At 47.8% G+C, this 24,982-nt stretch overlaps 11 protein-coding genes across 11 annotated transcripts; 6 read left to right on the forward strand and 5 right to left on the reverse strand.

Moving 5' to 3' along the window:
- Positions 1-155: 155 nt before the first annotated feature.
- Positions 156-689, forward strand: V1513DRAFT_448512 (uncharacterized protein). The gene has a single exon (XM_066898546.1). The coding sequence runs from the start codon at positions 265-267 to the stop codon at positions 598-600; it is 336 nt and encodes a 111-aa protein (XP_066752331.1). The 5' UTR covers positions 156-264; the 3' UTR covers positions 601-689.
- A 174-nt stretch (positions 690-863) lies between these two features.
- V1513DRAFT_448514 (amidase signature domain-containing protein) lies at positions 864-3,080 on the forward strand. The gene is made up of 6 exons (XM_066898547.1): positions 864-1,029; positions 1,148-1,410; positions 1,464-1,601; positions 1,656-1,954; positions 2,008-2,012; positions 2,064-3,080. The coding sequence occupies exons 1-6, from the start codon at positions 998-1,000 to the stop codon at positions 2,992-2,994; spliced, it is 1,668 nt and encodes a 555-aa protein (XP_066752332.1). The 5' UTR covers positions 864-997; the 3' UTR covers positions 2,995-3,080.
- Positions 3,081-3,228: 148 nt separating this feature from the next.
- V1513DRAFT_459567 (uncharacterized protein) lies at positions 3,229-3,981 on the reverse strand (the record flags this gene model as incomplete). The annotated part of the gene is made up of 3 exons (XM_066899773.1): positions 3,229-3,749; positions 3,796-3,862; positions 3,913-3,981. 3 exons carry the CDS (start codon positions 3,979-3,981, stop codon positions 3,229-3,231), a joined length of 657 nt encoding a protein of 218 aa, XP_066752333.1.
- A 685-nt stretch (positions 3,982-4,666) lies between these two features.
- On the reverse strand, positions 4,667-6,844 carry V1513DRAFT_146438 (uncharacterized protein). Its single transcript, XM_066894227.1, has 3 exons — positions 5,412-6,844; positions 5,213-5,362; positions 4,667-5,164 (listed from the first exon to the last, which is right to left on the reverse strand). The coding sequence occupies exons 1-3, from the start codon at positions 6,729-6,731 to the stop codon at positions 4,673-4,675; spliced, it is 1,962 nt and encodes a 653-aa protein (XP_066752334.1). The 5' UTR covers positions 6,732-6,844; the 3' UTR covers positions 4,667-4,672.
- Positions 6,845-7,398: 554 nt separating this feature from the next.
- Positions 7,399-8,754, reverse strand: V1513DRAFT_382194 (uncharacterized protein; the record flags this gene model as incomplete). Its single annotated transcript, XM_066895096.1, has 1 exon — positions 7,399-8,754. The coding sequence occupies one exon, from the start codon at positions 8,752-8,754 to the stop codon at positions 7,399-7,401; it is 1,356 nt and encodes a 451-aa protein (XP_066752335.1).
- Positions 8,755-9,875: 1,121 nt separating this feature from the next.
- V1513DRAFT_382186 (P-loop containing nucleoside triphosphate hydrolase protein) lies at positions 9,876-11,996 on the forward strand (the record flags this gene model as incomplete). Its single annotated transcript, XM_066895095.1, has 3 exons — positions 9,876-10,041; positions 10,098-11,743; positions 11,802-11,996. The coding sequence occupies 3 exons, from the start codon at positions 9,876-9,878 to the stop codon at positions 11,994-11,996; spliced, it is 2,007 nt and encodes a 668-aa protein (XP_066752336.1).
- Positions 11,997-12,141: 145 nt separating this feature from the next.
- V1513DRAFT_382127 (P-loop containing nucleoside triphosphate hydrolase protein) lies at positions 12,142-14,292 on the reverse strand (the record flags this gene model as incomplete). Its single annotated transcript, XM_066895093.1, has 2 exons — positions 12,142-12,498; positions 12,550-14,292. The coding sequence occupies 2 exons, from the start codon at positions 14,290-14,292 to the stop codon at positions 12,142-12,144; spliced, it is 2,100 nt and encodes a 699-aa protein (XP_066752337.1).
- A 1,934-nt stretch (positions 14,293-16,226) lies between these two features.
- Positions 16,227-18,134, forward strand: V1513DRAFT_448525 (3-oxo-5-alpha-steroid 4-dehydrogenase-domain-containing protein). The gene is made up of 2 exons (XM_066898548.1): positions 16,227-16,796; positions 16,845-18,134. The coding sequence occupies exons 1-2, from the start codon at positions 16,547-16,549 to the stop codon at positions 17,735-17,737; spliced, it is 1,143 nt and encodes a 380-aa protein (XP_066752338.1). The 5' UTR covers positions 16,227-16,546; the 3' UTR covers positions 17,738-18,134.
- On the reverse strand, positions 18,062-19,944 carry V1513DRAFT_448527 (Ferroporti-1). Its single transcript, XM_066898549.1, has 3 exons — positions 19,592-19,944; positions 19,358-19,539; positions 18,062-19,301 (listed from the first exon to the last, which is right to left on the reverse strand). The coding sequence occupies exons 1-3, from the start codon at positions 19,842-19,844 to the stop codon at positions 18,246-18,248; spliced, it is 1,491 nt and encodes a 496-aa protein (XP_066752339.1). The 5' UTR covers positions 19,845-19,944; the 3' UTR covers positions 18,062-18,245.
- A 300-nt stretch (positions 19,945-20,244) lies between these two features.
- On the forward strand, positions 20,245-22,465 carry V1513DRAFT_382096 (uncharacterized protein; the record flags this gene model as incomplete). Its single annotated transcript, XM_066895092.1, has 3 exons — positions 20,245-20,455; positions 20,711-20,749; positions 20,808-22,465. 3 exons carry the CDS (start codon positions 20,245-20,247, stop codon positions 22,463-22,465), a joined length of 1,908 nt encoding a protein of 635 aa, XP_066752340.1.
- A 682-nt stretch (positions 22,466-23,147) lies between these two features.
- V1513DRAFT_382082 (cytochrome P450) lies at positions 23,148-24,880 on the forward strand (the record flags this gene model as incomplete). Its single annotated transcript, XM_066895091.1, has 2 exons — positions 23,148-24,204; positions 24,255-24,880. The coding sequence occupies 2 exons, from the start codon at positions 23,148-23,150 to the stop codon at positions 24,878-24,880; spliced, it is 1,683 nt and encodes a 560-aa protein (XP_066752341.1).
- Between the last annotated feature and the right edge of the window lie 102 nt (positions 24,881-24,982).

Genomic DNA, 24,982 nt, shown 5'->3' on the forward strand with positions numbered 1-24,982 from the left:
ACCGAAAGGTGCTGTTGCTGATGCTGTCGCAGAATCGCGTCAAGATGGTCCCGGCTACCTGTGTCGTCAAGTCAGACAAGAACAGGATGATGCCCGTGCATCCAAGTCGAAACGAAGTAAAGACAACGAGTGCGTATGAACGCGCATTTGAATGAATTTTAGGTAAGTGCAAGACAAACTGGTATGGTTCCGTTGAGAAAATGCGAAACTGTGCTAATTCTTATATCATTCTTTAGAACTAAGCTTTATCCCCCGTCTTAAGAGATGTCCGAGGAAATTTGCACTTCATTTGAGGCGTGGAGATATTATATCGCGAACATAGATCTGGACATCTTGCGGCCCAATGCTAGAAAAGTCGGACTGTTCCTTGGAGAATTAATGGCAAGTGCCTTGCTCGTCGCTGATGCTGCGACTGACAACGATATTGTGGCCGTGGAAATTGCTAGGCGGTACCTTGCGAAAGTCAAGGGTAGGGACAGGTTTACCAGTCTTACAGCGGGTCAGCAATTTGAACCTAAGATTGCTGAGCTAGGTGTGTGTCATATTCTAATGGATTTTGATTTATTACGACACTTACAGAGCGTACTAACTTATTCTTAAAGACACCTTGATTGTGTACGGAACTTCTATTGCGAGTGATATATTGACGCCGAGATTGTGATTTAAAATGTCAACATCATATAATAAACGATATTTTTTGAATTCTGTATTATAGCTCACCCATGTAAATTTCACTACCGGCAGGTTAATTGTCGGTTAGTATCCGCAAAACTCTAATTTGCTCTTGGCTTATCGTTCCGTCGACAGTGCCAGCTGCGGCGGGGTACGGACCCGATCGAGGAAGTTCCTTCCTGCACCCTACAGCACGAGCTCGGGATCCATTTGCACGAGCTCGGGATCCATTTGCACACGAATCTTTGACGTCCAGCCGTACCGCTCGATTGTTCTCACCGGAAGCATCTATTACGCACTAATTGGGAATCTTATTTGAGATCCGATGTTTGCATATTTGAAGTACAAAAAGACTATGTAAGTGCGCATTGTGGTGCACTGCACGTGCACCTCTTCCACTATAAGCTATTGAATGTGCTAGTCACCAAAGGAGCTGTTGGTTTCTGAGAACTAATATGATTACATGTTAATGCAGTGCTGCTAAGCAAAAGGAGCGTGCAGACCGCATTGCGGAGCTCATGCCCGTCTACGGAACTCCTCTGACGGCCGAGGAAGTCAAAATCTTCCGGACCTCCGTCCCTGAGCTTGTTGCTGAGGTCCAAAAAGGCCTCGTTAGGCCGATTGATGTTCTACACGCGTATGGAAAGCGCGCACTGAAGGCGCAGGAAGATACGAATTGCTTGACTGAGATTATGTTCAAGGATGCAGAGAAGCAGGCGGAGGTCTGCAACAATCATGGTATGGAATTGTCTCCCGCTGAAGTGAAAAAAGTGCACTAAGTGCGGTTTTAGGCTCACTTGCTGGCCTTCCGATCTCGTTCAAGGATACTGTTTCAATTAAGGGCTATGACTGTACTCTTGGTATTGCCATGCATGCGTTCAAGCCACTTCAGAATGACGCACCACTTGTGAGGCTGCTCAAGGATGCCGGTCCGTCAGTGCGTTGCTATTTTAGCTACGATCGATCATTCTGACAAGTACCAGGTGCTCTTCCCTACTGCAAAACAAACATTCCGATGACTCTACTGTCATATGAGTCATATAACAATATCTGGGGACGCACCGAGAACCCGCACGTGAAGGGTTACACCCCTGGCGGTTCTAGTGGTGGTGAAGCAGCGCTCCTTGCGTATGGTGGGGGGCGTGTCGGCTTGGCAACCGACGTTGCCGGCTCTGTCCGAGTTCCTTCCCATTTCTCTGGATGCTACACTGTCAGATCGTCATTTGGGCGAATTCCACGTGCTGGAAATTGCACGCCGACTCGCGGGCAAGATGGTATCACTGTATGTAGACACTCTTACTCAGTTGTGATTGTTCTGTACTAACATTGGCTTAGTCTATGTAAGAGTTGTGAGCTAAGGGCCTCGTGGATCAATTGCTAACGCAAACTAGATATTCTCCTATGACACGCTCGTTTGATGACCTCGAGTACGTTTTCAAGGCAATCATTGATATGAAGCCATGGGAATATGACTACACCGTGCACCCTATTCCGTGGCGTGAAATTACTCTTCCCAAGAAGCTAAAGATTGGAGTCATGTTCTCCGACGGTGTCGTGGATCCGTCCCCAGCTTGTGCCCGTGCGCTCAATCTGACCGTCGAGGCGCTCGCCGCGCAGGGCCATGAGATTGTTACGTTCACACCACCATCCCCAGTCGATGCGCTCCGTATCTCGACACAGCTGATTCTCGCTGACGCCGGCCGTGTTGCCACGTCTCAGATTGCCTGGTGCGAGCCGTTTGATAAGGGCGTTACGAAATTCCTTCGCATTGCCCGTCTTCCCCGATTTATCAAGAAGATCTGGGCCTCGTTTTACCTGCGAGTCAAAGGTGACGCCGTCATTGCCTCTCTTCTGAATAACTGGAACGAGAAGACTATGCCAGAGCACATGGATCTGGTATGGCAGCGTGAGGGCTATCGAGCCGAGTACTTTAAGGCGTGGAAGGAGAGTGGGATTGACTTCCTTGTCACTGTGCCGAATGCGACGCCCGCGTTGCCACACAATGGCATGTTTGAGTCGTTTGCGTCTATTGGGTACGCAGTTATGTTCAACTTGGTCGATTATTCGTCTGGTGTTATTCCTGTTACGCACGTCGACAAGGACCGTGACGCTCTACCGGACGATTTCAACTTAAATAAACTTAACTATGTTGCCAAAGGCGCCTATCGAAATTACGATGCCCAGAAGATGCACGGGTTGCCCGTTGGAGTTCAGATTGTTGGGCAGAGACTCGAGGAAGAGAAAGTTCTCAAAATGATGGCGTTGACTATTGGTGCACTGAAGGACATTGGCATCAAGTACGAGCTATTGAACGAGATTTGAGTTTTTTAGCGAGACTTTTAACCCCGAAAATGTATTTGCGAACGACATCTTTATCAGTTAGCTGCTAATGAAATTCTATTATTCTATTAAGGTACTGTCGTTATATAAAGTAGACAAGACTATATTACAAATGCCATGGTGTGCATTATAAGTCACAAGCAAATTCTACGGGACAAGCCAAGCATCAATATCCGAATTCCCAAAAGATGCAACCTCCAATCTTCCAACCATGCACTACAAAGAATCCACAACCTGAATGTCCAGGCAAGAAGTGTAGAATTCAACTGGTGCATTTTGTTCGCATGGTGGTATTTTTGGGAAATGCCAAGCCCAGATGAGATTATACGTTCCTGGTTCGATGTCCTCGGGCAAGAAGAATGTACTAACGCATGGCTGCGCTGTCCTGCCGTACCTGTTATCGTTCCCCACAGCACATTTTCCGTCATCAAAGGAGAAAGGTCCAGCAAGCAAATTGTTGACGTTCAGCATATCTGCCACGGTAGTTAATTGCGTGCCATTAGTTGAGCTCCAAAGCCAGGAGTAGTACCCTGGATGAGGCTGCATGTCGGGCGGGAGTTGGTCAACTGTGACGTGACCGTTTTCATCGTAAAGAGCTGTGATGTTGTCGCCTGGTCGCGCGCTGAGCATGGGGTACATCGATGAGTACGTCATCGATTGCTGGCTTGTCATACACAGCGGAGTAGTGGAGGTCGGGTCCATGAGATGGTAAGTCTCATCGGCATCAATGTGCCCCTCTTGATCTCGTTAGAAGCAATTAACGAGTTTGTAAAATCAACATACGATAATTCCGGATGTAGCCGACAGAGGTAACAGTCCCGTTGGGATCAGTGGCGTACAGTACGTCAATCTAGTGATGAAGTCAGCAATGTACTTAAATTCAGCCATCAGACAACTTACCCATGAATGAGCTGCCGTACCTTGAATCCATCCCAATGTTAAAAGTAACGTAAATATCCTCCGTAACATAGACGCTGACAATGCACTCGAGTATCGTAGGAACATCTCGAGAAAACTAATTAGACCATTGACACGAAGCCATGCCAGCGAAGCCGATGTCGGAAATCGGACGTTTTATCATGGCGTTAATATTTGACATGACAGCTAGCAATTGGCAGACACAGGATCGCACACGAAAACGGAGATACTGTCTTCTGCTCGGAACCGAAAGGGGGCGGTGGCGATGTTGCGTCTTGCGTCAAGCTAAGGGGAGACATGCGGTACCTGCGTCTCGGAGGTGGATCGGGCAAATAAGCAAATGTCGCGCACAGACAAGGGTGTTCAGGGTCCAGGTACCGAGACACAATGCAGCACTAACAGCCGCACAGAAGACGCGTCGCGTCGTGTCGGACACGTGCCTTTCGCGACGCGTTATGCGGGGCGCCCGAATGAGACCAGTTTTTCTAAACCCCATCTCGTCGACTCCAAGGACCACCCCAAGCTTCCTTTCGTGACAACTTGTCCCAAGAACACGATTTCATCACGCTGGAGGCGAGACCAAAAAATACGAATATTTTGTAAAGTATTAACCATCACTTCCAAAAATCCAAAATTTAATTTATGCAACTCATCAATGGGAATCCAAATGAAGCAACCGAAAGTACTCGTTAAAATCACATCGCATCATATCAAAATCATAAAGAAATAAACATATATCTATCTAATCAGAAAATGTTGGCGCTGCTGGAACAATTCCTTTTAATTTTGCTGCCTTGACCAAGTCAACGACGCATCCAACTAAACTAGCCACAGATGCATCTAACACTGACAACGGCGAGAGGTTGCAGGACATGACATGGTTCTTTGCCGCCACGACAAGATTGTTCGACGCGATCGACACTCTTGAACGCAGCTTTGTGGCAGTCATAGGCGCGCCTGGTTGTTCGAATGCGTCTGCCTCTGTGAGAATGTACCTGGTATTGGTCACAACAGACCGAATCATTTCGAAAAAGTAGGACTGCCCACTGGCTTCATTGGCGTATGCAGATGCTCTCACTAGTGCATCTATCGACGCCTGGAACCTCGCAAAATAGACCAAGGAAATAACACCGTCGTCTGAGACAAATGAATTTACAGCACCTTGTGAAGGTCGAGTGGTCAGTCCTTTTCGATCTGGCATCGAGAGAATATCGCCAGTCTGACCAAGTGCCAGCTTACAGATATTAGTATCTGGTAACTGTAACGATGGCACGCAACATACCTTCTCTCGAAGTTCATTATTTTCTGTCTGTAATTTTTTCACTTGTGACAACAGTCGCTCGGTACGGTCCCTATTGGCAGTCTCAAGCTCCGAGAGAGCCTTCATCTCGCCAATGAATTTCAGGGCTTCGGTGCGAACCTGCTCGGTCACCTGCATCGTCGTTAAAACAGTTTGCAAAGTATAAATGAAAACGGCTTACTTCATGCTGATCCTGCAGTTTAGCTTTCAAAATCTCATGACCGGCCAGTAGATCATCGTAAGTTTGCTTAAGTTGGTCGTACTTGTCAATATCGACGACGCTGTTCCCCACCGGAGACTGCACTGTTGACCGAGTCCTCAATTTCTCAAACTCAGCTTCAAGCACCTGAATCTCAGCACTCATCTTCATATTTGCAGCTCGAGTCCTAAAAATCTCACCCTCCGTGCTGGAAGCTAATTCGGCAGCGGTCTGTTTCTCATTCTCCAGTGCCTCGGTTAAAAATCGGACCTGCTCTTCTTTCTGTTCAAGAGCGGTCTTTAGTTCTGAGATTTCGTTCTTTAGACTCGTTGATTCGACCTGCAGAGCAGCATGCTTGTCCCGCAACGAAGCAAATTGCGTCGAGAGTTCTGTAACGTCTTTCTCCGAAGGTTGCCGGCTATGGTCATGCAAGGATGTCGTAGACGTCGGAACCCGATTGTGGTTCGGTGGTGATCGATGCGCGGGTGTGGAAGATGGCTGACCTATATTTTGCATTCGCGAAGAGTCTTGCGAGGTGTTGCGTTGGTGGAGAACTGGCTTCCCTTGAACGCCTGACGGCGCTGAGCTTGTCGGTTGCGTCGAGCGCGTCCAATTCGACGTGGATCCGGCCAGTTCATCGTCCCCTGAGTCGTCGCTGCGCTCAATCATTGAAGACTTCGTGGGTACGACAGTGCTTGTTTGGAACGTCTTTGGTACTGGTCGACCATAGACTCTGCTTTCGCCATTGCTCGATGTGGAATTGCTTGAGCTATGACCGCTGCTGTGATTGCCGGTTGTCGCCGGTCGTTGAGCAGGCGCAGTCACCTGCGATTGCACTTTTGGGAGTGGTCCTGCCGGCGGGATTACCTGCGGGTTCGCGTTCCTGGCTGCACCAGTCTCAGACTGCTGTTGTGATAATCGTCGAGCGACTTCGAAATACACATCAAGAACCAAATCTCTAAACCGAGATGACTGCAAAACGGCAAGATGTTCGCGTGTCGTATTTCGTTTAGGATGGAGACCGTCCTGAGGAGCCAGCGCGTCTGGAACAGTTGGTGTCAAGCCCGCATCTTTGGCAGCTGCAATTGCTTGTCGGCGTTGTAGCTCGTCGTAGACATCCACAGAAAGTTCAATGAAAGGTGCGCGGGGCATCCGATGCAGGCGTTCACGGGACTTTGCTTGGCGCGGCGATGGCGGCACGAGAGACGAGTCCGGAGGCATTTTGACGAATGACTCGAAGGCACCATAGTGGGTGTACAGAATGTACTCATTGGCTGCTAGGTCGTTCTTGTGTGAGGACATTGTGCACGAGAAGCGAGGAATGAAGACAGCAGATAACTACACAATAGCGACGCGGGAAGAGAAATCGAGGGCCAGACGCGAACTGAGGAACGAGAAGCCACAGGGGTGCGGCGCCACGAGCAGAAAGGACCTGCGATGACGCGTAAACACAGCTGCCCCTGTGAACTGTAATGCATTTATGCTGTACCTGTCCTGATGTTTTGTATATGTGCAGGGACGAGCGTAATCTATTAAGCGAGCTTTTTTATGTCTTTTAAGGTCGTGCACGGTAATTGCAATAGTGGCCTTCCAAGTTCACTCGTTCCTACTGAGCGTATCTATGCCCAAGACAACAGCCGTTCCTATACATATCGTTCACACTAGCGCAAAACAGCATTACATCTGGCGTTAAAGCTGTTTGCCGACAGGTGCCGTCAAAAATATATTGCGTTGTCAAGTCTGCCACCAAAATGCTGGCAATTTGAAGTAACAGCTTCTAAGGAAGCGACATGAATTTCGGGAAAAATATGTCTAAGCCACACTAATAGATACTCCGCGAGCGTCAATCGTCCAAATTCTATATCGTGCGATGTTGTAGTATCACCATACAGAGAAATATATTCGAACTATTGGGTGGTGCTAATGCTGTATCTCTTCCCGGATCTATTTCTTACAAAACTCACTGAATCTACGACGCAAATGCCGTACCCGCAACCAAATTCCCATCAACCCAGACCTTTGTAACATTCCGATCATCGCCATTAAACAGCCACTTGGCGACCAGATCCTCGGGCGTCTTCAGCTCCCACGGAAAGATATCGACCGGAGAGTTCTTGCAATCAAGCGTGATGAGCTGCGCATCCCACTTCTTTCCCGGCAAAAAGTTTCCGAGCTTGTTAGCCAAGCCGCACACTTCTGCACCGCCAACAGTCGCCAGGTAGAGAACTTCTTCGATGGACAACTTATGCGATTCCTCGCCTTTCATAGAGAGATGCCTCGAGACTAGCAATGCCTGGCGCGCAGTGTGAAGAATGCTGGGGGTGAACCCGCCGGAGACATCGGTCCCAAGTCCGACTTTGACGCCAGCATCAAGCAGCCATTTAACACGAGTCTCGCCAGATGTGAGAGCGGAGTTACTGGCTGGACAGTGGGCGATACCACTGCCCCGTTTCGCAATCAGTGCTCGCTCATCATCAGTTAGATGGACGGCGTGCGCGAGGATTGTCTTGTCATTGAGTAAGCCGCACATGTCGTAAACACCGGCGTAGGAATCCGCAAACGCGTGCATGCGCTTGACAAGCTCTACCTCGAGCATATTTTCAGAAATGTGAGTCTGAACGGGCAGACTAGTATCTGTCGAAAGCTTTCCGAGCCAACACAGCAGTTCTTTGCTGCAGGAGGCGGCAAATCGGGGAGTAAGAATAGGGCAGACAATGTCGTGGTTGGGATCGATCTTCGTTATGTGTTCAATAACGTCTAAGGTGGCCTTTTGGGCATCTTCTAGAGACTTGTCACAGTAGTAGTCGGGCGAATTGGCGTCCATGCAGCATCGACCAATAAAAGCGCGCTGGCCAGCCTTCAGAGCGAGATCGGCCAGCAGATTTGTACCCTCGGTGTGGACTGTGGCATAATAGGCAGCAGTGGTCGTGCCGTTACTGAGAGTGCGTGCGATGACGCGGGAGTAAACATTGTCAGCGATTTTTAGGTCGGCGAAAGAGGACTCGAGCGGGAAAGTGTAGTTGTTCAGCCAGTCGAGCAAGGTCGTCTTGCCGAACAGGCCGACGTTGGGATACTGCGATGCGTGGATGTGGGTATCGAAGAAGCCGGGGAAGAAAAAGGAGACAGATGCAGGATCGCCGGAGACGACGGAGTAGGAGCCGGCTGTCCAAGAATGTTTCTCTGCGGAGGCTTCGGCGGAACGCGAGTTCGTGTCGAGAAACTTAATTGTGCCGTCTTCGTCGACACCGACTGCGGCGGACGGCAGAACTTGAAGGTCAGCTAAGGCGAGGGAGTGGACGAAGGTACCGAAGTAGACGTTTCGCATGGTGATGAAGGATTCGATGAGATACTTGGAGAGAAGGAGAGTGAGGAAGACTATGCTCTTATGGCCATGGAATACGCGTGAAGGTGAAGCGCAGTTACGCGTGGGTAACCCTTAACCCTCTATGTGCTACTGCCTCGTAGGCGATCTCCGATGCCCATCGGCCCCACCAATATACTGCTGCGGACCTCGCCTACCGAATGGACCCCAAATAGCCAGCGAATCACAGCTATCCCATTGCGCCGTTTTCGACTTACAGTATACTGTATCTACTTGCCGCGGCCATTGTTTGTAAGTTGCTGGTCGGAATACTGTAAACTGCCGCCGGCGTTATCAGAAATATCTGTTGTGGTTTAGGGCATCAAATGATCACCAAAGATTTTGAATCTGGTCTTCCGTTTCATCCACGAGTTAATAATATCTAAACTAGGGGCCCCGGTCAGCGGGAGGATCTGGTTGTCTGACGGAGCTTCTCAGCATACAAACACAAGAAATATTGTTCTGATGCCAAAACTTATTATAAAAAGGTTTGCTCGGTGTCGCAAATTAATAATAATCTCATGAACTTGTCCGAACTACGTCAACAGACATCTTGGGCTTTCGGACGTGCGAGGAAACTTCAGTTAGACAAATGTGTCGGCGATGTCCCAGAGTGCTACCCCTGAAAAAATTCGAATTCCCAACCACCATCCGCGACGACAACGGCCATCATAATCGATCTACCCTATATGCACTAATCGTCCACGCGAATTCCAGTGGGCGCAATCAAGATGGCCGGCGCGAAGTCAATAAATCTCAATTCCTCAAAACCACAAGCAAAAGCGGCTCCGAATTCATACAGCGCGAACGCCACTACTACAACTTCCGCCAATCAGTCCATTGTCAAACAAGAGCCGACCATTGGGTATATAGTACGCCCAACAGTTCCAACGCCAGGTCTTAAATTATTTGCTCATCCTTCAGTTCTGCGAGCACATCATCTACATCAAGGCGATTTAGTTCGAGTATGGAAAGATCCAGGGAATACGTCGTCCGCATCTACGGGCACCGGCGGGCCAGGCGCTGTCGGCCAGATTTTTGGCGATGAAAATGTGGGTGGCGAAGTTAATGTTTTACAGCTCTCTATGGGTGTCAGGGGTCTTTTAAGCGTCCTTCTCGGTGACCGAGTCCGACTGGAAAAGTACAAAGGAGTAGTTGGAGAGGCTGAGGAGGTCAGTCTCGATGGGCTTTGTCAAGCCCCTTCCACGGAGAGTGTTGGTGTCGATCCGGCGGACGTGCGAACTGTTGTTAGTACGTACTATCTCATACAATCTTTAACTATCCAAATCTTTGCTAATGCCGCACAGGGGAAATTAAGTTTATCTCACGGAATCAGACAATTTCGACGCCAAACTGGCGGGTAAGATTTCAAGATATTTCGACATCAACTCGACACATTTCCACACCATTAATATACCGCATCTCGCCGTCCACCGAAATTCAGATAAGTCCGTCAACGCCGTCGTCACCTGATATGTCACTTAGCTCCTCATTTGCGACTGGTACGACAGCCAGCTATACTCTGCTCGGTGGACTTGACCACGAGATAGCACTAGTACGAAAGACAATCGAACTGCCCCTACTCCGACCCGAAATCTTCTCTCGATTTAAGGTCCCGCCGCCTCGAGGCCTACTATTGCATGGCCCATCCGGTACAGGCAAGACATCCCTTCTACGCGCCATCGCCCATGAAACTTGCGCGGCGCATATTCTCAGCATTTCCGCGAGCAGCGTGCTCGGCAGGTATTTGGGCGACACGGAAGCTGCACTACGCAAAGTATTTGAGGAAGCCAAAATGTTCTCTCCCAGCGTAATACTTATTGACGAGCTAGATGCACTGGCGCCCCGACGTGACAGCGATGCGGCTGGAGAGACGGAGACAAGGATCGTGGCAACGTTACTCGCGTTGTTTGACTCCATTGCCGCCCATACTTCGGCAGACAACGATGAGAATGCAAATGGCAAACACGTGAGAGTTGTCGTCGTCGCTGCCACAAACCGAATCCTGAGCGTTGATCCCGCGTTACGGCGGCCAGGTAGATTCGATCGCGAGATCGAGTTGCGGATACCTGATGTCAGTGCTCGCACAGACATTCTCACTCTCCAACTACAGAAAACACCACATTCCCTTTCCGATGCACAGATAGCTAGTATCGCGTCGAAGACTCATGGATTTGTTGGCGCAGATATTGCGGCCCTGACAAGAGAAGCTGTGATGTGTGCAGTCGCACGCGGCGATGAATCAAGTTTGTCGGTCGAAGAGATGCTGGTCACCAGTGACGATTTCGACACCGCAATGCTCACCGTCCGTGCGTCAGCGATGCGAGAAATCTTTCTCGAAACTCCTAAAGTCTACTGGGCCGATATTGGTGGCCAAGAGGAGGTTAAGCAGAAGTTGAAAGAAGCAGTGGAATGGCCACTTACTCATCCGGAATCGTTCTCTCGACTCGGAATAACTCCCCCACGCGGAATACTGCTCTACGGTCCGCCAGGTTGCTCGAAGACCTTAACCGCCAAAGCTCTTGCAACCGAAGCGGGCCTCAATTTTCTAGCCGTCAAGGGCCCGGAAATTTTCAACAAGTACGTCGGAGAATCGGAGAAGTCGATTCGGGAGATCTTCCGAAAGGCACGGAATGCTAGTCCTAGTATCATATTTTTTGACGAAATCGACGCGCTCTCTGCCTCCCGCGGAAATGCTGAAACGGGAGGGGATCGAGTTTTGACGAGTTTGCTGAACGAGATGGATGGCATCGAGAGCATGGGAAACGTTATTGTGCTCGCAGCTACAAACAGGCCTGAGATTATTGATCCCGCATTGTTGAGACCGGGGCGAATTGACAGGATGCTGTACGTTGGACCGCCGGATTTGGAAGCTAGGAAGAAGATCTTGGAGGTCAGATTTAAGAGTATGAGTATTGGCTTAGACGTTGACATTATGACTCTGGCTATTCAAGTATGTTTTTGCTTTCGTCGATTTTGAAACATCGATTTTGCTAACGTTGACTGTGTAGACTGACGGTTGCTCCGGCGCGGAGATCGTGGCCCTATGTCAAGAAGCCGGGTTGCAGGCCATGAACGAAGACATTGATAGTCCATGCATCTCTGGTTGCCATTTTAGCAGGGCGTTAAAATGTTTGAATAGGTCGATCACTCCTGAAATGGTGAAATTTTACGAGGAATTCAAGGCCGGTATTGCCAAGGTTTAGACTTTGCATAATTTGGAAGTGTGTATTGAATATCTGGTTGGATGTACGATATATGCTCGCTCGCAAACAATTACAACGCATATTATTTGTATCGGCAAAAATCTATATCGGCAAATTCTATACACCACTAGCACGATACAATATATTACAAAATAACCCTATCGTTCACCGAACGACTCATCAACTCCACAAACCGATCATCAAATGCCGGATCCTGTTTAGCCGTCTCGAGATTCAACAAAATTTTCTTAATACCCACGCCAATGTCCGCCGTCCGCGTCTGCTCGCTCAACGTGCTCAAAATGGTATGCACTCTTTCGCGGCCATGCCCTGAGCCGGTCTGACCATCACCGTAGATGTCTGCCTCAGTTAAAATATACTCTAGTTCTTGCAGTGTTGACACATTCGGCACACCGATTTGCGCATCAAATGTGTCGAGGATATCCATCTGCTGGAGCACAGATCGCTCAGTTGTAGTAGCCAAAATCAAAAGTCTGCGACCCTGCTTCCGTTAGCATTTTATCATTCATATGTCGTCACATCTCAGTCTCACCTTTGGAGGCTGTTTCCGCATCAAGACCATCAACGTCTGCAGCACCGCGTTCGAGAATCGGGGACCGATAGGCACCCAATCAACTAATCTCTCAATATTGTCAACAACGACAACGTTCAACGGACTCTTGTACGCATCGTTGAATGTCTTGCTAATGGCAGCGACCTTAGCCGCTTCGTTATATCCAACCATCGATTCGGGCGAAATAAGTTTGATAAACGGAAATTCTGACTTCAATGCGATAGTCGCCGCGAGTGCAGTCTTGCCTGCACCGGACGGTCCGTGGAGAAGGACAGATACCAGAGGAGTGTGTTCACTGTTGCGTACTTGTTTCGTGAATAGACCGCCTTCTGCAAGGATACTATTAATGTGAGGCGAATATTTGATGATCCCATTCTGAACACAGGTCGCAAGTTCTTCTTCGTTTACACCGAATGCTGGACGGACTTCATCAAGCGCGTTCATAAAATCCTGTCGATTGACTTTAAGTTTGTCGATATCGGACGACACGCCAGCCACTGTTCCCACTTTGACGTGCCGATTAAACGCGAACGACGTAGCAGATTTCACTAAACCATTCAATTCAGCGCCAGAGAAGTTCTTTGTAAGCGAAGCCAGCTCATCGAGATCGACATCAGTCGCCATGACCTTGTTGTCACGCATCTTTGTCGTGTGAATTTTGAGAATCTGTCTTCTACCATCCTCATCTGGAAGTGAAATCTCCATGTGGACCTCAAGACGGCCCGGTCGCAGCAGAGCCTCATCAATCATATCCATGCGATTCGTCATGCCGATAATAAGAATATTATTAAGCTGATCAACACCATCCATCTTAGACAGTAGCTGATTGACGACTGAATCAGACACACCAGTGCTATCCCTGTTGCTTCCACGTTGCTTACAAATAGCATCTAATTCGTCGAAAATGATTATATGCAATCCAGATTCCTCGCCCTTGTCCTTGTACTCTTTTTCGGCATCGGCAAACAGTTTTCGGACATTCTCTTCTGATTGACCGACATATTTGCTCAAAATCTCAGGACCGTTGACGATCTTCGGTTCCCTCGCGTTTAACATCTTGCCAATCTGACGTGCCATTAAGGTCTTACCGGTTCCCGGTGGGCCATAGAGCAAAATACCCTTAACGTGCTGAATACCCAACTTGTCAACCAACGCTGGCGGGAAGATTCGACTTGCAAAGGCACGACGGAAGATGGCCGAGAATTCTGTATCAAGACCACCGATACCCATATCCTCAAACTTGAAGTTGGGTTGGATAATGGCATTAGCGGCGGGTCGTCGAGCGGATGCCTTCAATTTGATGGGCGAGTCCGCAGCTTTAAAGAAGTTGATCTGGGTATGCTGAGTCAAGATTCCGCGAACCTGCGGATGCGAAGCAGCCGGCGTTGAAGCTGGGCCCTTCTCTCCCAAGTCAACGAGCTGAATCGACCGCACAATAACCTTAAACAGCATTGCCTTGTAATCCATAATCATTCGCTGACCCGGCGCAAGTATTTGGTCATGGTAAAGTGTGGTAAACCATTTGGCGAGCTCATCTTGATCGTACTGTTGGTCTGATATTTTGTTGCGACTATTGAATCCAATCTCCAAATCGAGCGAGCCGAGATACGCCTGGCTGCCACTTTTGAATGGATCAAACGGTGCGATGGTGACATCTTGGCCAAGTGACCATCCCGCCCATTCTCGTTGAACTCCCGACGCACCTGCCGTGCCGGGTGGCATTGCCTCAGCTCTAGACCTGGCTATCAGCATGCGTACACGTAAATGTCAATTTCGCCATACCTCGTCGTGAACACAAATTGATCGTCTACAATAACATATTGATCAGATCTAAAATCCTGAGGCGAAACGATGAGTCGATTCGACAACGCAAGTTCGTTCGTTGGTGCCGACGCAATGCGCACGACTCTGGCTCCGGGTGCGGCACTCCGATAACCGGGAGTGTCGAACGGCGTAGGGACTACCTTGCCAAACGAGCCAGTGGAAGATGTATTCGATGGCGGTTGTGAACGTGAAAATGGTGAGCCTTTCGAAAACATCTTGGCCTGGTTGTGTGCAAATTCAAGGGATTGCAAATATCAAGATCTTCTGGTAAAGAAAAGACAGAAAGGTGGCCATCGATGAGTGTATCGATGATGCGGCGGCGAGAACGAGACTGCGAGGCGCTACCATGAACGAAAGTTTAGGTACGACACGTATGAAATTTGTCTGTTCCTAACACCACTACGCGAGTAGCCATGTAATCTCAACAAAGCTGCCGACAGAATAAAATGTTTCGATAGTTCGGGGTGAAAATTTTAAAAATTAAGACGTCTATAGTAAATGTGTGATGGTGATTTTCAATTGTTACTAAATTGTTGGCTCGAGGTACCGAGGCACCAATCTCTCATTTTTCGATCACATCTTGCTGATCGTTAATGGATATATTAGGGAAGATGATTATTCTAGCTATTAGCTGTACATATTATCCAGTTCGGATCACTATCCTGTAGATGGGCAGGAGCTTTCTCTACTACTGCTGTCACTGCGCTTTAACTAGCTAAGATAGTCTAATAACACCAGTTGGTACTAAGCGTTGGAATTTATATTCCGCGTGGTTGAAGGCCACCTGATTGCTTAATATTATTAAAAGCGATCACTGTATTAGATATATAGGTAGACAGATTCCATGTATCAAGCAACGGTTTCATGTCTGATACATTAGATTAGAAAATGGACAGTGCGAGGCATAAGTCCTCTATACTCACTAGAACAAGAGCGAAGAAAACAAAAGATTACTCTCATGATGAACGCCCTCACACCAGAGCACAGGTGTCTTCGTGGAAGATCTGTTCAATACTCTGTAGCCCTACCAGTGCGGGACTGTCGACGAATGGAAGTCAGCCCCTGTTGTCATAACAGCCTTGCTGACCGCTGACCTCAACTGCAGCCTTCAGATGACAATAGTAACTCAAAAACCTAGCGTTTCTGGTCACGATCTATAACGCAATACACATAGCCAGGTGTATCAGTCCTTTAGTAGACTCGTCGAAGAATTCAAGCTCTGTCAGTGTTCTCTCTATCACATAAGTGGCCCCTTCCATCATTGCTTCGCGTTAAATTTTACACAAACTCTGTCATTTCTCATGATTTGTGCACCTGGCCGAGTCCCGGCATCTAGATTTGCGTCTGTTGACAGTTCGTGTATCTACCTTCCTCGGGTCAGATTTCTAGATTGAATCGACTGGCAGCGCTGTGTCATGTGTTTCGGCTTTACACACTCGACAGCACAGCATCTGCGAATTTAGCCTTATGAATGACGAGCAGTTTTCGCCATGCTGCACGTAGATCCATGCCACTGTATCGGCCTTGCTAAAAAATTTGCAATATATCTCTGTTTTAATCAAGTCAGCGCTGATAAGTGACAGTGACAAAGTACAATGATCACCGCCTAGATCTGTCTGAAGTCATCCTTAGCTCATTCGTCAAAAATTACCGTAGTCCACGCAAATGTTTAAGTATACCAATAGTTCTATCCCGATTAGAATAAGAAGGAATTGGTAAGACTTCAAGGAGCGGCTTAAATGTATGGGTAATTATTGTTCCGCTGCAATAGCCTGGGGTTCGCCAAACACACAGCGCAGGCACACGTTGTTATCACTCATCCTTGTCGATCCCATGGATCGGGGGACGGGCGTTTATTCAAAAATTCATCTTTCTTTCTATCCCCCTTTGTTGAGGCAAATTCATCTTCGGGGAAGCTGTGGTCGATTTGTTTTGCTTCGTTGGCTGTCGCCTAAAGACTGCCAGACATAGAGTTTTATGTGTTCGTCATAATAAGGGCGGCGTGGCAGTATTGCGATTTGTACGCTTGCTTCTAACCACACGGCTTGGTCATTCATTGATTATATTATTTAGTTTTAATTGCCGGCGCATTTTGAACAGTTGAGATTTCTATTCATATTCCGATTTATTTGATTGGACAACTATTTCCTTAATGGTTCTCCTATTCCTCAAGCAACCCGCAACACCAAAGTTGCCAATCATCAACCTGCCTTCCGTTGTGGAGGTTGATCGCGAAGAAGCTTCGGTTGATGATCTCATGAACGCGATTCAATCGTCTACAAAGCTGGCGCCGTCGAGGCTGAAGCTGTGTCTCGCGTCTTCGAAGACGGTCCTAGTACCCAACTCGCCACTTCGAGTATATGACATGCACGATGGCACACGCGTATTTGTGAAGGATATTGGTTAGTTGGCTTGTGCATAGCTGGATGAGGATGCTGACTCGTGATCAGGTCCGCAGATTCATCGACGGACGCTTCTGCTGACAGCGTACTCAGGCCCTGTGTTCTTTCACATCCTGTTCTATTATTGCCAAGCACTTATCTACGGCACGACGTTTCAACACACAGCATCTCAGATTCTTGCGTTTACGCTAATTACGTTACATTTTGCAAAGCGGATATTTGAGACGATTTTCGTCCACGTTTTCTACCGGCTAACAGTCTCATTCTATTCACTCTATTTGTACTTGTTTCATTATTGGCTGCTATCAGGTGTTTTTATGGCGTATTATATCTACTATCCGTCTTGCGCCGCGGCGACATCGGCTCCGTCGTTGATTGATCCGACTACTTCTGCTACCTCACCCACGGCAGCAGTTGAGAGCGGGACGTGCTCATCGTCGATCTCGCTCCTTTCGTCGGCATTGGAAACAGAAGAAACCAGTTTATATTTCCTCTCTGCAGTCTGGATTTTTGCTGAGCTTTCAAATTTTGAGACTCACTTGATCCTTGCCAATTTGCGCATTCGCTATCCACGACCCTCATACTCCTCCGCCGCATCGAATGCTTTTTCCTCCCGGCAATCGCGCGCTCTAGGGTCTTTCTCAGCAGCGCGGTTCGCGTCCTCAATGGCGTCATATTCTGCTCCTGCCTCCGGTATCGTTGCGCAAAGAATTCCCAAAGGGTACGGTTTTGATCTGGTTTCTTGCCCGAACTACTTCTTTGAGTTACTGGCATGGACCGTGATCACTCTCATCACGCGCAGTCTAGCATCGCTTCTCTTCCTCATTGCAGCAGGCCTGCACATGTGGCGAAAAGCAGCCAGGAAGCATGAAATGTATAAAAAAGAATTTGGTTCGCAGTACCCTAAATATCGCAAAGTCCTCATTCCCTATGTCAAATGAACTTACTTTCATTTGTCGTCTTTGTACGTTTTTGGCTACCAATATTTAATACTTAATGTCGAGAATTCGTAATGTTCAAATTGTTATTTTTGTTTATTTGGGCTTTTATTGAGATTCATCTCTCGGTGTTTTTGCATTTATTTCTGATTTATACATACGTTTAGTTTCATATCATTGTATATTACTTCAGGTGTTTTCTGTAACGGGATCAAGGGGAACTAACAGATCAGTTAGAAAAGTATGCAGGAAGAAAACTGTCCTGATATACTTGCTAATGTTAGAGATGGCGCATATATGGGTTCTAGGGTGTATCATTGTAAGTTATATGGGGAGGGAATACGTCGTTCATATATATCTATATAAATAAATGGCAGCTCAACCTGCAGTTGCTCGTCCAGACAAGTTCTACTAGTTTCCCAAAGTTGTATATGCAACAATTTTCTTTACTGCAGATTTCCGATGTAAAATCATACCCAAAAAATAGCGCAGCAACATTAGAGCTCATCGTTCAGCTCGCACTGAATAAAACTGTATCCTGCGCCGTTGTCGCCACTCTACGTCCGAGCCAAGATGGGCAATGCAGGAAGTGCTTGCGCGTACGTCTCGCATACACCGCGTATAATATTGCCGCAACTATTACCGAATTCGCACTAAGGCACGCAGGTACAGCAAACACTGCCGGCTTATCGAACGTGATAGTGGACGCGAATGATAGGAGTTCAAAAAAGTTCTGGATTGATGATTCGACAGATGAGAATGCGGTACGTGACTCGGGCTCCACGCCTTCTTGGATGAGAAGCTGAGCGCAGAGATCGAAGCCCCATAGTCCGATTCGGGAACATACAACTGCAACGACCGCTGCTGCAGTCGTCTTTGATGCAAAGACAAACAGAAATTTGTCAGTCGACTCTATTGGCGCGTCGCCAGAACTGGGTGAGCGGGAGTGCAATATCGCGACTGCGGCAACTACACAGCAAATTGCTTGCCAATTAATAAACCACAATCCTCCTCTGATGGCGCCAATCTTCTTCATGACTATGGGTGCAATCCAAGTTGCGGAAAGCTCAAACAATACTGAGGCGGTGCGTAGAACGCCGACTGCCGAAGGCTTGTATCCGACAGTCAGGAGATAAGCTACGAACTGGCCACCAAAATTGAGAACCGTGAAGTATAGGCAAGACAAAGCAATGGATGGGAGGAACAAATCATGGTGGATGTAGGTCGACAAAGGTGAGGCTGAAGCAGGCACTGCTGAGCCAGAAATATCATTCTCTGCTGCCAGTAAGCCGTCGTCTGCGGAATCGCAAACCCCTTCATGATCTACGACAGAGGCTCGCGTTGCCAATGCCGGCACAAGTCTGTATACTCGCGCAATTGTAAAGTACTCAACAAAGACAGACACGACGTTGAGGATAAGTAGTGTCCAAACTGAACCAAGGAGGGTGAATCCGATCAGAAATGAAATTGCAAGGGGCCCAGCCATTTTACAGAACAGGTCAATTCGTCGCATGATTGAGTTCAGCCGTCGCAAATCGGCTGTGGATGAACCGGCGATGACCACTACCTAGTTGGAGATTAGTATGTTCCCAAGGCATAGGATAAAATTGTCGCGGCATATACCCAATCGCGTTCCACCGACACTGTATTCATGATTGACGCGAGCTTCTCGACGCAAGCAAATGCGGATAACATCGCGATAAATCCGGCCTTCATGAGCATACTCGTTGCAGATGCACCCACGTTCAAAACGATCATCGCCACAAAGAGAACGCATGAGCAGGCTACGGCAGCTCGCTGGAACGCTACAGGGTGCTGGTCAGTGTTTTGGTGTCAACACAAACTTCTGGCAATTACTAATTGACCGCCGGACAACAACAAGCCTGTTGGTCTTATCAACTTGACGGCCCATAGCTGGCGCCAAAATCATAGCCGAACAGGCGCGCCATAACGCATAAACGGACGGAGGAAGAAGTGTACCAGGGAATATCGATGTCAGAAATAGAACCGCAGAGTATTCAAAGATGCGCGAGTTCCAGGCGGAGAGAAAATGTGAGATGCATACTCGCACCAGAATGTCGTTTGTAAGAGCCATATTTCGAGATTCCATTAAAAAATAACCGGTGTTTGGCAGTAATGGCCATACTCTCCGACAGTATCAATTATGCATACAATCGAATGTCAAAAGTGCAGCACTGCATTGTTAGCGGCGTGGCTGCACAAACTCCCTTGTAATAAACTTTTGCGATAGAGCCTTATTCACCAAGATTATTTTGTGTTTATGGCATAGACGCCGTTGCTCGTTGGATTTGTGCGGATTATCCGCTTATAGCTGTTCTCGGCTCGACAGGAGGCAACGGGCCGCATAAGTTTGCCCTGCCGCTCCCTGCGTGATACTCCCTCTCGCTACGCTTCTCCATTATTATTTTCATTGCGTCGTCTTCAGTCAATTGCAATTCTGTCCGTTCGGTTACCGACGAATATAGCTATAGAATTCTGACACCGCCACAATGCTGACGAAGTCGCTGTCCTTACGGACCGCCATCGTCACCATTCTCCTCAGTCTTCTGTTCACAGTCGCGCCCGCGAACGCGTTCTATCTTCCCGGAGTCGCTCCCACGGACTACGAAGAGAATGATCCAGTGCCGCTCCTCGTCAATAGACTCACCCCTTCTATGGATCCCGATGATCAGCAATTGCGAAGTGTCATATCATACGACTGTAAGTTTGATTCGATACATCAATCTGGCTAGCAGGTGCGGGTATCTGTACGCCTTTTCGCGACTTCAGCAGTACCTGGCTTTTTTGGGATCCCGAGCTGAATTAATGACCAAGTGTCAGGTCTTGTCTTATTGTGCGCTGGGCATCCCTAATGACAATGTGGGATTGGAAGCTGCGCAACTTGACAGGAGATGCTTGGAAGGCTTCCCATATAGCATATATACGTGATCTGACAATTAACAATCATATCTATAGACTACCACCCGGCATTTCACTTCTGCCGCCCTCAGAATGGTAAATCTTCTAAGCTAAACCATATGCGACCAATGATATGTTTGCTGACTACTACAAGGTCCCGAGAAGCAGGCTGAATCACTTGGTTCGATTTTGTTCGGCGATAGAATCTTCAATTCGCCATTTGATCTCAGGATGCTCAAGAACGAGTCCTGTAAGACACTGTGTACGCAAAACTATGAACCTCGGGCTGCGAAGTTCGTGAATCGTCGCATTCGCCAGGACTATGCCTTGAACTGGCTGATTGATGGCCTGCCAGCGGCTCGCGTCAAATACGACGAGGTTACAAACACGAAGTTTTATTCCGTCGGATTCGAACTAGGCACCATTGAGGCTGACAAAGAACCTTACTTGAGCAACCACTACGATATCGTCATTGAGTACCACGAGACTAGATCTGGAAAGTATCGCGTTGTCGGTGTCGTTGTTCAGCCATCGTCTCGCAGGACGGTTCTCGACAATAATGATATTGTTCAGAACTGTGACGTAAATGACAAGCTTGCTCTGAATCGAGACACCAATACTCCAGTCACATTCACCTACTCTGTTGCTTGGACTCCTTCCTCGACTGCCTGGGCCACGCGATGGGATAAGTACCTGCACGTTTTTGATCCCAAGATCCACTGGTTCTCCCTCATCAACTCCTCTATAATTGTCATTTTCCTTACTGGAATGGTTGCGATGATCCTAATGCGAACTCTACATAAGGATATTGCCCGCTACAATCAGCTCGACCTTAACGAGGATGTTCAGGAGGATGCTGGGTGGAAACTTGTCCACGGCGACGTGTTCCGCGCACCGAAGAACTCGCTCATTTTGTCGGTCTTCCTCGGCAGTGGTGCTCAGCTCTTTGTTATGACTGCATTAACCATCTTTTTCGCGCTGCTTGGCTTTTTGTCTCCCTCTAGTCGTGGATCCTTGGCTACGGTCATGATAGTTTTGTATACGCTTTTGGGTTTCATAGGTGGTTATGTGTCGTCTCGAGCATACAAGACATTTGGTGGCGACAGATGGAAGGCAAATATTGTTGCGACTCCGTTGCTTGTCCCTGGTGTTGTATTCTTGACGTTCTTCTTCCTGAACTTTTTCCTGATCGCGTCCGAATCTTCTGGAGCCGTTCCCTTGGGAACGATGATCGCCTTGATCGCGATTTGGTTTGTTATTTCCGTCCCCTTATCGGCAGCGGGTTCATACTTCGGATTTAAGATGCCAGCTATCGAGTCTCCAGTTCGAATTAACCAAATCCCTCGCCAGATCCCGGAGCAGCCGGTCTATCTTCGGTGGGTCCCAAGCATGTTGCTTGCGGGTATTCTTCCTTTTGGTGCGATATTCGTTGAGTTGTACTTCATCATGAACTCGATCTGGTTTCATAAGGTTTACTACATGTTCGGCTTTCTTTTCCTCTGCTACGTCATCATGGTCGTCACGTGCGCCACTGTCACTACGTTGATGGTATATTTCCTTCTCTGTTCCGAGAATTACCACTGGCAATGGCGCAGTTTCTTCACCGCAGGCGCGTGCTCAATCTTTGTGTTTTTGCACGCGATCTTATTCTGGACGTCTAAGCTCTCCTTGGGAGGTTTTGTCAGCAATGTTTTGTACATTGGATATAGTTTATTGATCTCATTTGTGGTGTTTGTGTTGACTGGCTCTATCGGGTTCGCGTCAAGTTACGTCTTTGTCAGGAAGATATATGGCTCGATTAAGATTGATTAGAACCGTACAGTTAAGATATTGTGAGAAAGGAAATGATGTAATTTACAATTGGAAGGAAAGGCAACGGGGTCGCGTGGGCATCAATTGCGACAGTATTATTCGACGAGACAGTATTGTGCGACGATAAGAGTAAAAAGGCTACTTCGATTCTTTCCTATTGTATGTAAATCACGGAAAACTCTAGGACCGGAAGATACAATCATAATTAATACTCTCGTTTTCCAGATACACAGTTTTTATTATCAGGTGTTCTAGTTCAGTATTTGCCTTGGTTATTATAACGTTCGTTTTGTGTTTCTGATATACCTATATGTTATGAGTTTTGTCTTGTAAGTGGTGTGTACGTCTTGTGTCGAAAATGATTTATCAAATTGGGAGCATAGTTGTGGCACGGTTGGATACTATACATAGCAAGTGTTCCTGGCACGAGACCCTTGCTGACAGGTAAGTTCCATATCGTTGACCGAGGTTGGATGACATGTCGACCAATGCGGCTTGAAACCAGACTTAGCGAGAAATTCCCTGAAACAGAATCGCACTCACGTCATACGAAACAATTCCTCACTGCCACTAGTCTTGACGCCCCCGGTTTATTTAAGACTCCGTTTATTCCCGGCGGTTCAATTGATCGGTCAGTGTCGGTTAATTAACAATTGACTTCCGGGCAAAAAACTCGAAAATTATGGCTAGCAAGAAGTTCACAGTTTCATGCGCCGGCGTGGTGGTATACTTGGCCTATAAGACGGTTCTCAAAGGCGCCTCACTTGGCACTTTAGGACTGTTATGGTTCCTACTCTTGACGGTTCCCTGGCTGTCGCGAGCTCTCTTTCGTGTGCTAATCTACAATAACTTCCTGTCGCCTTATAGACATCTTCCAGAACCCTCGGACAGACCCCATTGGTTTTTCGGTCATTTCTATCACCTACATAATGAACGGTTACCAGGGACAGGCCAGTTGAAATGGTTGGAAGAGAATCCGGAGTCATCATTTGTTCGCTACTACGGCATCTTCAGATTAGAGCGACTTGTACCGCGATCTCATGCAGCGTTGCAAACTATACTGCAGACCGCTTCATATAGCTTTGTCAAGCCCGACTTGACGCGCAAATCACTGGCACTAATCATTGGCGATGGTCTTCTTAACGCTGAAGGCGACTCCCACAGACGACAGAGGAAATTGCTCATGCCTGCCTTCTCGTTCGGCCACATCAAAACTCTCACGCCTGTATTTGTGGAGAAGTCGCTTGCGCTGTCAAAACATATCGCAGGCATACTAGACAACGATGCTGTCGTCTCGGACGAAAAGGTATCTACTCCTGGTGAGAAGATAATCAACATTGATCCACTGGTTCACGCGACCACTCTTGACATTATATTCAAGGCAGGGTTTGGAATTGAGTTCAACGCGCTTCAAAACGAAGATGACAAGCTCGTGCAGGCATACCGTAATGTATTTACTATGGGCAAAATAACGAATTGGTGGCGGTTTGAGATGGCTATGGAGATATTTTTCGGACCTGGCGTGATCCCAACAAAAAGAAACAAGACGGTCAAGGCTTCCAAAAGGATAATTGAGAAATTTGCAACGGATCTCATTCGTGAGAAGCAGCAGAAGCAAAAGATCGCAACGACGTTTGGCAAGTTTGCCAGTACTACCGATAGGGATATTTTGAGTATTTTGATTGATGAAGGAAAAGGAGCGTTGACAGAACACCAGATCAGAAACAACCTTATGACATGTATGTACTCATATTCATTGCAGATGGATGTAGCTAATGCTTTGTTGCAGTCCTTGCTGCTGGGCATGAAACAACATCGTCGGCAACTGCCATTGCCCTTTATCTTCTCTCCAAGCATCCCGAAGTCCAGTCTAATCTTCGAGCCGAGATTCGAGAGCACATCCCTGAGTTAGCGTCTTATCGATCTGGAGACAGTACCGATCCGTTGGCTTCCCTCACATACGAAAAAATTGAGAGCATGAAATATCTCAATAACGTCTGCCGAGAATCTTTACGACTCATACCACCTGTGCCGGTGACGACTCGTCAAGCGGCGGAGGACACTATGGTCGACGGGGTTCTCGTCAAGAAGGGCACCTTAATCTTCATCGTGATCGCCGCCAGTAATAAGCTCAAAAGCCTCTGGGGTGAGGACGCGGATATGTTTAATCCGGACCGATGGAACAATATGTCTGCCGAAGCACTCAGCCCATACTCGTTTCTCACATTCATTCAAGGTCCGAGATCATGCATTGGCCGGAGATTTTCGGAAATTGAATTCAAATGTCTGCTCATCGCTTTGATTGGACGATTTGAGTTCGGTGAGCGTAATCCAGGCGAGGAGCTTGCACTTCGTAGCATGGTCACGACCAAGTTTGCCGATGGGTTGTCGCTGAAAGTGAAATATGCGGAGTAAATTGCAGTAATTAAACGCTGCTGCCCTCGGTAGTTATCGCGGCATGTGGGGTGTTAGGTATGGTGTTCGATTGATCTGGCTGTCATGTAGAGGTTTTTTTTG

This window comes from Lipomyces chichibuensis (genome assembly GCF_038497645.1).
Source record: "Lipomyces chichibuensis strain CBS 12929 unplaced genomic scaffold V1513scaffold_27, whole genome shotgun sequence".
Lineage (NCBI taxonomy): Eukaryota > Fungi > Ascomycota > Lipomycetes > Lipomycetales > Lipomycetaceae > Lipomyces > Lipomyces chichibuensis.